The following is a 10761-nucleotide window of genomic DNA, read 5'->3' on the forward strand; positions in this document are numbered from 1 at the left end:
TGTTTTCCTCCTGCTTGAAAAACCAAAGAAAATCCATCCCAGAGGCTGGGTTACTGAAGGCCCCTAGCCACCTCCCCTAGAGCCATTTATCAATGCCTCAATTCCCTTTTTTTTTTTTCTGTAAATCAACCATGGCCAAGATGAGATGGATTTCTGCAAAATTATTTGAAACCTCATTCAGTGTTCCTAATGTAACTAAGAGTAATGTTATTTAAATAACGTTAGTCATTTGAAGTAGAGATAAATTTTCAGCTGCAGAGAGATCTAAATGTATAGTTAAGGTGTTAAAGGAAACCTCAGTCTCAGCAACTGAAATTAAATTGTGGAGGAGGCATTTCTACCCTAGAGTTGGGATTTTCAGTCTTCTGGGTTTGCTTTTATTAAATCATGAAATACATTTCTGGGGGTTTAAAATATCCCATTGCAAAGTCAGTGCTACTAAAGAAATGAAATAATGGCTTTCCCCCAGGAACAAAGAGATAACAAGAAATACAAAATGAATAATTTATCCTTAAACCATCATTTTTTGTGCAATGCCTTGTGGTGTGGCAGTAGCGTTCGAATTAAAGTTAATTTTTCTGAAGGAAAGACTATAATGTTGCTAAAAATGCTGTCTTGCTTTTTTTTGGGTAACACTTCCTGAATTAAGGCAGTCTTCTTCATATAGTAAATAAAGTCTTACACTGAGCCATATAACAACATATATGTGTGCTGTGGGTTTTTGGTTATTATTGTACAGAAATTCAGAATGGATGTCCATCAGGCTGACACCCTGGGGACAGTTTGTCTCCCTGGAGCAGGTACATTAGAGACAAATTTTTAGCATGAAAACAGGTTCTGGAGCTGAAGATCCAGCATTGTTTCCAAGCACTGGTTCCTTGGGCCCAATGTGCTATTGCATGCTCTTGGCAGCTGAGACAGACAAATAATTTTTAATGGATAATATATTGGACTGTGTTCTTAAAATAGTTGGTACTTTCTGGATTACTCAGTTCTCCAGGATGTCCTTGATTGATGAGGAATGTCAGCCACTTTTATTCTGAAAATGAGTCTTTCTTAGACCATTAAAAAGCACTAATTGCTTTGTCAACTTAAGCTCTTTTTGACTTATGAAAGCTTGTAAGAAAAGGCAAGAAAAGCAAACTTGCATGATGTTAGTCATACAGTATTTCCCCAAAGACATAAGTTTTCCTTAATTTGGTATTTTGGTATATGGCATGGGATCACGAGCTCATTAATTATTAATGGAGGTAGATATAGCGAATATTCTGTTGGTCTCTCTATCTTACATTTACATTAGCTTTCATTGAATTTTGCTTTATTAACAACCATTCTGTAAGTCAATTTCTTTGATAAAGTATTGTGCTTTAAACATGACACCATTAAACTCCATCTGTCTGTTACAGGTGATCTGTGCAAAATGCTCTGAGTTTAAGCCACTTGCAGATAACAGCCGCCATAATCGCGTGTGTAAAGAGTGTTTCCTGCAGCTCCCAGCAAGCCCCTGCAGCCCTGGGGTGGAAGCAGTTGGGGAACAGAAGAAAAGACTAGCTGCAGAGGTACAGTCTTTGGCTAAGAAACCTTGGAGACTCTCTCTTTTTTTAGTGTATTTAGTAAAAGGTAATCAAATTAGTTTTCTTTTCTGCCCTACCATGGTATTTAATCCTCTGACCTATAAATCTCATTGAACACGCTTGCAGCCTGGATGCTGTTTTTAGATGGTAAGCATTCATCATAGGATGCTGATCACACAAGGAGGCATACAGGTTTGGCAGCTAAGCTTCAGCTTCCAAACTTACAAAAAAAAGGAAAACCCTCTGACTTCTTTTTACTATGGTGTATTTCCAATCTTGAGCTGTGCATAGTAACTTTTCAAAAAATAAGATCTATTTTTTCACTTTTAATTCCACATAGCACCTCTGTTGCCTGGGGGCTTTGATAGTTTTGTACCTAAACACATCCAAGATCTCAGCAATAGGGTGAGGTAAAGCCACAGGTCCCCCTTGGCCTAAGCTGCCGGGTCTGCAGAGCACAGAAAAAGTTCTGGATCTGGAAGCTGACCCCATCAAAACCTTCAGATATGGTATCAGATATTGCCCTCTGAGGCAGGAGGTTGGAATGAGATGGTCTTTACAGTCCTCTCTGACCCCAGCCATTCTGTGATTCTGTGATATATACTCCAGCTGTGACTACAGATTATGAGCTCTTTATGGGTGCCAACACAGTCTGTGATATCTCATGACAAACTTTGCAGCACTATTTCAGTAGGAAAAGTTGCAGGTGCAAACCTGCACTTACACAGGAAGAGAGAGCCCTGTTGATCTGAAAAGCTGAGAGGCAAACCAGTGAAATGGGACCCATGGCTTTACTTCAGAAAGCAGATTACAACAAAATGCTGTAAAAACCCAAGGAAAAGTATCATTTTTCCCTCCTCTACTCAGGCTGCTAGTTTTTTTTTGTTAAATCTTCAAAGGATGAGGTAAAATGCAAGAAAGCCAGTGTATAGAAAGAAAAGATCAGTCAGGCTTTTTCTTTCCCTTCTATTTACATTAAACTACATTAACAAGCTTAGTAGAAACTGAAGAGATTGCCACTTAACAAATGTTATTAGCAGCTGCCAGAAATCTTTGGAAGGCTTCTGTGCAAATCCTAATGCAAACAGGAATTTTGGTGTTCTTTTCTTTCTATGAGAGCACAAAAATTTCTTCCAATTTTTTTTTTGCACTCTGATTTGGCTCCACCACGCACAAGAGGTTCTGTTAATAAACCCTTTGCATTAATTTGAAGTCATCTCCCAGCCTACTTTGCTAAGCAAGAAATGAGGTGCATCATCTTAATTACCATTTTCAATTTACTGGGTGGAAGTTGAATTCATCTTCATGTCTGCTGGGAATGGTGGTTCAGCCTCTGCCTCTGTTGCATGGAATATGCTATTTCTTAATTGTATATAATAATTATTAATTTCTTATTTGGTTTTGGCCTACCCAACATTTGCCCTCAAGTGTAATTTGACTCTGCACCATATGAGTACTTTTTATTTAATTTTAAGTATTTTGCACACTTAAACATAAATGGAAACAGCTCTGTTTTATTTTTTCTCCATCATCCAGAAGCAAAGCATCCTTGTGGCTGAAAACAGCCTCTTCAGCAGCTACCTCCACTTCCTTGAAAAAGGGAAGACTTGGTACAAAATGTGGGTGACCATCCCCAAGAGTGAACCTCTTGTTCTGTATCTGCAGGGAAGCTGCCAGGTAAGATGGCATTCATGAGGGCTAACACACAGAAAAAGAAAAGCATAAGTTTAAACGTGTCGAGCTGAGAAATGGGTCAAAGGATTTGGCTTGGTTTCAACAACAGAACTGAATTTCCTATTCTGGGTAGCACAAAGCCTCAGAGATTTTAGGTTACCTTGTTATCTGTACTTACTGCTGATACCATTGTGAGCAAATGTTAAAGCTCATTACTTTTTCATTCAATTTTTTTTTTAAGAGGACAAAACAAGGATAATTAGGTTATGCTTTAGCTTTTTTAAGGTTTTATACAGGTGTAGTCAAGGGTTATATTAAGCTGTCATTAGGGAAAGCACTTTCCTGTTAAATATATAGAGCTGCAAAGGAGGCTGGATATTGCAATTGCTGGAGCTGCTGGTTCAAGCTTTTTTTTTTAAACCTAGTTCTGGATTGATGGGATAGAGGAATTTGTGAAAATGTAGATGTTCTTCGGCCTGAAAAATTATAAAGTTCCTTGTCATAGCATCATGGGGTTTTATCTTTAATTGAAATACTTACATTTATAGAAGTTTTTTGTCTCTAAATGTTGAAGCTAACTAGCATTTGTGTGTGATGAAAATCAAGGGATAGAAACATCTATATCCAAACCAGAAATATCTGTCATGCTTCCTTAGCACTGAAGAACAACAATGCTGAAAGGAGATTCCCCATATCCAGTTTTGCATTTGGCATTTGACACATTTATACACAGTTTTGTTTTATCTCCCATGTGAGATGGAAGTAGTAATGGAACTGAATTCAGCCAGCAATTACCTCGCTGTAGTTGTAGCAATAAAAAGGTTTTCTTTTTATTAGCATCTGTTTGTGGCTAGAATCAGTCAAGGAAATAAATTTTCCCTGTGATTTTTAAAGCATTTCAGAGTAAAGCTCACCCTTTATCTGATTGACAAATACTACACCTTGTCGTTAGAGCTGTGTTCATTTCGCAGCCTGTCAGCAGGAGCACCTCTGGGTTTTAGAAAGTTTGTGTAATATTTGAAACGTAGTGCTCCAAGAGGCTGAAAGCTTGAATTTGGAGCACTATGAATTTCATGCCCCTTGGCTCCATCTGTGGTTCCAACCCCACAATGGGTAAGCCTCCAATTTGTCCTGCAGACAGCGAACTGCCTGGTTTCCCTCCTAGTCAGCGGGACATGCGTGGCTGAAATTATACATTGGAAAAGCAAACAGCCTCAGACAAACAGCCTGGCTTTGTCTGGAGCCAGGGTCTGGAGAAAGGAACAATGCTTTCAAAACCCAAGCAGAGAGAACAGCTTCACCCGCAGAACTTTCCAACTGACGCACAAGCTGTGCCTCAGCCAAGGGCCAGTGCAAGGCCTGCATCCACACCAAGCAAGTCAGATTGTCTCACACTTGGGCAAGGAGAGTGGGAATAGAGGGAGAGAAGTTTAAATTCTTTGGCCTTCTTCACACAGAAACAACGTGTGTCATCTAAGAGGTGGTGGGGGGAGAAGTTGAGAGGAAGCAACACCCCTTACACAGTGTGATTGAGAATTTCTCCTACTGCCCAACTGATTGTTGCACTACAGCACAAATAATAATCCGTGGACATAAGTCACCTGCACTCAGTGCAAACAACTCAATGATGCTTGATTCTGCAGGCCCCACCTGACAGTCATGCAAAACCACAGATGGAAGCTGGGGGAACTTCTCTGCTTCAGTTGCTGTGTACTTTGTCCATGTCCTACCAAATTTGATCTTGAGCCTCTGCTGATATTATTAGTGAGATCCTATTTTTTTAGGGAAAAAGGGTGCCTTTGGCACTGATTGTCAATTTTATGACAGTTAAGTTTAGAGGTTAGTGTCCTCAACTATTTCAGGGGTGAGAGAATTCTCCCAGTAAAGTATCAAGAAAGCAAAAGAACAAGGTTATTTATCTTACATTCCAAAACCAGCATTTACTGTCAGGAATGAGACTATAAACACCAAGTTATTATTTTCTTCAAGGGCCTGCCATTCCCATTTGTATACTTCAATGTGCATCCAACTGCAAGAAAAAATTAGGAAGTCCTATTTCTTTATATTAATCCAACATTCTTCTTAATTCTGGTTTACATAGGATACACTAAACTGCTGAGGAAAATCTCTTCCAGAGCTTCATTACTGGTGTCTGAATGTCTGGAATCAGTTGGGAGCCACTCATATGCTTAAATATTCTTTTCCCAGACATAGTTCTTTTTTGCATAACCACCTCTGTGGATCTCACAGACCTCTTTAGACCTGCAAAGAAGCATTTCAGTGCCTGAGATATGTCTTTTGGGAATAATATTACCAACAATAGTATTAAACTCTTGAAACATAGAGTGAAGCATGACTGTAGAAGTTTGAAAGTTGGGGGATTATTGTTAAGAAGAACAGAAAGAATAGCTGCCTCTTGGGAAGAAGGAGCAAACCAAGCTGAATCTGGAGCTTTGAATACAGTGAAAGCTTCTTCCTCTGCACCCCTGGCCCTCACGCCAAAGAAGGAATGCTAATGCAGGTAGAAACCTGACTCACAGATTTAAAATAGCAAGAAAACTGTTCTTTTTGCTCTTCTGTTCCAGGAGAATGAATTAATCTCCTGAGTGTTCACAGTTAAGTCTTGCATAAGACTTCACGCATGAGGTTTCCCAGCTTATTTAGGTTTGGGAATCATATCAATTTGATTTGTCCTCAAATGGAGTCACAATTTGTACAGCTGTTTGTCGTGCTCATCTCAGTGAAATTATAAGAGTTTACTTATAAGCAAAGACCCCTTCAAGTGTAAGAAGCAGCACTTTTAAGATAAGTTAGTCTTTTCAAGGGCTCCACCTGGACCATCTGCCCCTGTTGGCCTTGTAAAATGCACAGCTATTTGCAAAGCTCTGACATGAACTTACCTGAGTGAGATGTGCAAAGGCTTCCAGGATAGCTGGAAAAGTAATGGATTTTGAAGAAATACAAAGGGTAAAACTAGTATAGCTAGAACTGTACTAGTACATTAGCTATATTTATGTATATATCAGATATACATATATATATATATCAGATCAGACTTGATCCAAGAGAAAATTTTGCTTTATAAAGAAGAGAAATTTTCCATTCATTATGTAAATGTGATTTACTTTTAGAAAATAAGGGAGTAGCTAAGTTTGAAATGGACCTCAGGGGTTTTTGAGAAGTTTGGTTTTTTTTGCTTGCCTGTTGATCCTGTTTAGTAGAAGCTTTACCTTGCCCTGCACTAAACTGCTTGCCCTTTTTTGGTTCTGAAGATCACAGGAGTCTCTCGATGACTTGTGTAAGGTTGGGGTTAGATCATGAGTGGATAAAGAGTAGAGTTTGGGAAGAAAAAAACATGGATTTTCTAAGCCCACTTGGAAGTAGGAGGTGGATAATGCCATTGGTGGGTCATTGTTGTCCAAAGGGCTTATACACTGCAAAGAACTGTGCAGTGCCAGAGGCGTGTCTGTATGCAGGGGTGCCTGAAATAGAACTGCCTGTCTGGTGGCACTGAGTATTCTGTTCCCAAATCTTAAACCCTGGATGTTGCAATGGCTGTAACAAAACAATAAATACATGCTGCTCTAATGACCTAGATAAATAACCCATTTGTGTTGTGCTGCTGAGAGTCAGGATGAGTGCACAGTGCATGTGATTGCTGACAGTATTACACATCCACTAAATTTTTATCTATCACTCACACTATCTGAGGAAAATTATTGTAATCAGCCCCAAAGTGAAGCTCTTTCAGCACTGGGTATTTTGGTTTGATGAAATACCAGTATCTTGCAGTTGTACTATGTTGCACACAGAAATATTTTTTTTTTAAATACAGTCCAATCAGCCAATCCTGTAGGCTCTTAAAACAAAAACATGAATTTCATCTCTCTTATAAGGCCTGTAAATCCTACTTACATGCTCAGTATAAGGCTGGAATTCCTCATGGGTGCATAATAGCTGCTGGATTTGCTGGGCTTCAGGTAGGAGGGAAGGGCTCAGCAGCAAAGGACATCCACGGATGCTGCTGGTCCCAAAGAGAAGTCTGGATTGGGGGTGGGGTATTCCTCAAGGCCAAGTGCTTCACCTTTACCTCTCAGTAGTACAGCTTTTCAGAGATAATGTAAATCCCTTCCTTTTGGATCAGGCAGGTACAGACAAACTGTCAAAGGCAGCATATTAAGGGAGGATGCAAGACCAAAGGCAGACTGCTTAATTTGCCTGTGTCTGCACATGTTGGGTAGGTGCAACACATACAATTCAAACATCAATTTGCTCCTACAGTGCACTTTGTGGCTACAAATAATATCATTTGTCATTGCCATGGGCAACCTACAATTTTCCATTTGACAAGTCTAAATGTCTACTCTTCCAAACCAAGACCAGTGAAACAGGCATGGTTGAGCATGCATGTGCTCTTGTGCATTTGTGTTCATCAGTCTCATGTTTGCTTGCTTGAACAGTGCCACGTGTGCAGGAGCTGCTCTGTACATGCCAGTTCTTCTGCATGGGCAAGACCTTCCTTGTTTTAGGGATGTGGCTGTGGTTTCAGGGAATAGAAACTGTGCTGCATTTAGGACAACTAGTTACACTCAAATAGGAACTGAGTGTAACTTTAGTGTTTAGCCTAGAGCTGCCTTAAATCTTGTTGAACAGTGCTTGATCTTCAAGCAATTGGACTGTGGCATTTTTGCATGACAATAACAAGCAATAGATTAATAAATCAAGAAGCCTGTATTGATAATCTGTATTAATAAACTGTGATACATTTTTGACTGTATTTCTTGCCAATTTAGTTCATGTATGTGTCTGCATTAATGTGAGCAGTTTTGATACTTTAATTATTTTAGACAAAGTGTGGAAAAAGTAGGCAACTTTTTTGACCATTGTTCTCAGAGTTTTGGTCCTCTTCCAGATTTACCAAGTCATCTGCATTTGGTGTGGGCTGACAAAAGAATGACTTTTGACTTTGTTTTGACTTTGCCACTTCTCTGTGGGATGCTTCGTTAGCTTTTGTATGGGGCTGCAACACAAGCAGCTGCTACAGAAGGTGGTAGCTTTGTACAGATGCTTGATGCCTGTGTGATTCAGACTTCAGTTTGGGGACTCATCTTTAGAAACACTTTGCTGGGAGCAGTTGAAGAGGTTGCTTGGCCATGGCACACCTTGCCTTGCTAAAATATGTCTTTCTTGAGAGATTAGGAGAGGAGTTGGTTGATGCTCAAGATGTGACTGTTAAGAGAGCTGTATTGCTTCTTAGATCTGTGAGTCAATCTGGCTTTGAAAGGATGGTCAAGAATTTGAGCACTGGCTTTCTTGACATCTCTCAAAAGCATCATAAATTACTGAAAATCAAGAATTGTCTTTTCTGTCAAAGACTTTTCCCTTGCCCTTTAGTTGCCTTGGTATCTTGCAGGGTCCAGCTTTGCTTAATTGCTTCCTTTTAACCAATCCTACAAAATATCCCATGATGTTCAAAAGGGACAACATCAAACTCTTCTAGGCTGGCTCCCATTGCCTGCACCTAACGCAGAGGAAGTTTTGTAAAAGGCACACACATAAGTTACATGAAATTATATGAAAATCCCTGGCCATATTTACTGTGAAAGGAAATCAGTGCAGTGAGAATAAAGCACCACTAAATCATTGCTTTTTGCTGGTTTAAGCTGAGCAGTCGGTATTGCCTTGTCCCCGCTTCCTTCATTGCAGCGCTGAACAAGGAGCCTGGGACTGCGTCTGTGTGCTTCCTGCAGTGTGTGCCTGCTGGCTCCATGCAGTGTACCCCCCCTCCCACCTCAAACTGCATTTGGGCCTGAATCCTTACATTTGTTTTCTCTCCTTTAGGATGGACGAAGCCTACGTCCAATCCCTCTGCCTGGCTATGAAGTCAGTTTACCAGGTTCTGGTGAGAAGTTTGATCTGAAGCACGTTTTTAAGCTTTGCCAGTCCCATCAAACTCTCTATTTCAGTGCAGAAGATGAAGAGCTGCAGATGAAATGGATGGAAATTCTCACCAAAGCTGCCAAAGGAGAGACTGAGGATACAGCTGAAGGGCTCAGCAACCCATAGAGCAATTTCCATTTAGTTTCTTTCCTACATGCTATAAACCATCACTTGAATTTGGTATTCATGGCACTTGGAATCTGTATGGCTTTATATTTTCATGTGTCTGCATAGGAAGTTCAGTGGTTTCTCACCTTTTATTGTACATTTTTCAAGTACAGTAGTTACCTGCCATATATTATATTAAAGAAAGAAGTAGTTATAGTTGTTGGTGGTGTCAATGCTGGTTTTAAAACAAAAGGCAAGGAGCAAAGCATTAATTTTAACAAAGGTAATGGAAAATCATCAGTCTTGTTTTCCTAAATGTATATTTTCCAGTCCTTTTGATTGCTGTTGAGTGCAGGATGTGTATATTCTGTGATTAGTTCTACAAATGCTGCCTTTTAAGTTAAATGTTGTAAAGGCTTGTGCTGGCCACTGACATTCCATTCTCTGCCTCACCCTCCTGGTAAGGTCTTTGTGATGTGTGAGCAATGTACTGAGTATTTTCCTGTTGCTAAAACCATGTCTCTGCTGTTTTGAGATGAGCTGTTCAAATGACAAATAGTGTAGAAGGGACTTGTAAAAATGACTGCAAGTGGTGCAGAACAGAACATTAAGTCTCATTGATTTTAAGCATTTGTTATATTGATTGCTTTCTTCTGGAAACAATACCTTCCTTCCTTCTATTGGAACCCATTTTGATGTAAGTGAACAAACATTTTATACTGCAAACTGGGTTATGATCAATAAACAAAAACATTTTTAGTACATACCATACAAAAAGGTGACTTTTTTGTTGTATTGGTTAATTTAAGTGGCTAGATTTTATTTATATAATTTGTAAATAATGTTTCATAAGTATTTTAAGAATTTTAAAAGACCTCAGCTAATTAACAGTATTTAGTACATAGTGTAAGAGATATTTGTATGAACCGAATTTGTAATTTAATTTTCCTGTTCACCTGTTTTTGTCTTATTTTCAAACATAAATGCTTATCTATTTAAATAAAAATTCCTGCAGTTAACTCCTGAGCCAGATTTCCAAGGCACAGCAAAGTTTAGGTCAACATTTAATATAGGTTAAAAAAAATTATAAAAGTCTAAAACAAACCAAAAAAAAAGGCATGTCTGTTCCTAGTCGTAGTAAGCATGTAGTATCGATCAAAATGAAATAAATCTGTCACAGTACTGTATTTTTAAATGGTTTGGTTCAACTTTTGTTTCCTCTTCAGCCTTCTACATTTTCTGATATTGATTGAGAGGAAGAAATGCTCCATACAGACAGAGTTTTAAGGATTGTTGAAAATTAGTGATCTGCATCAGTGAGTATTTTTCGGACCTACAGAAAAGGACTTATCCTTTTTTTGGGTTTGGTTTATTTTATACATTGGTGAATAAATCATATATCTGAAGTCCATGATGATAAAAAATAATAGGCCATGTATTTGATTATCTACTGGAAAATTTTCTT

The 10761-nt window shown here is 39.0% G+C and overlaps 1 protein-coding gene across 4 annotated transcripts in view; it reads left to right on the plus strand.

The window, feature by feature from the left end:
• FGD3 (FYVE, RhoGEF and PH domain containing 3) overlaps positions 1 to 10491 on the plus strand; it is a 70041-nt gene extending 59550 nt beyond the window's left edge. For all 4 annotated transcript variants that reach the window (XM_031063517.1, XM_031063518.1, XM_031063519.1 and 1 more), the window contains 3 exons: positions 1407 to 1559; positions 3111 to 3251; positions 9090 to 10491. In XM_031063517.1, coding sequence (XP_030919377.1) covers positions 1407 to 1559; positions 3111 to 3251; positions 9090 to 9314 — 519 coding nt within the window. In that variant the 3' untranslated portion in view covers positions 9315 to 10491. The remainder of the gene's footprint in view (positions 1 to 1406; positions 1560 to 3110; positions 3252 to 9089) is intronic.
• The last annotated feature ends 270 nt before the right edge of the window (positions 10492 to 10761 follow it).

The sequence above is a fragment of the Geospiza fortis genome, unplaced genomic scaffold (genome assembly GCF_000277835.1).
Source record: "Geospiza fortis unplaced genomic scaffold, GeoFor_1.0 scaffold394, whole genome shotgun sequence".
Taxonomy (NCBI): domain Eukaryota; kingdom Metazoa; phylum Chordata; class Aves; order Passeriformes; family Thraupidae; genus Geospiza; species Geospiza fortis.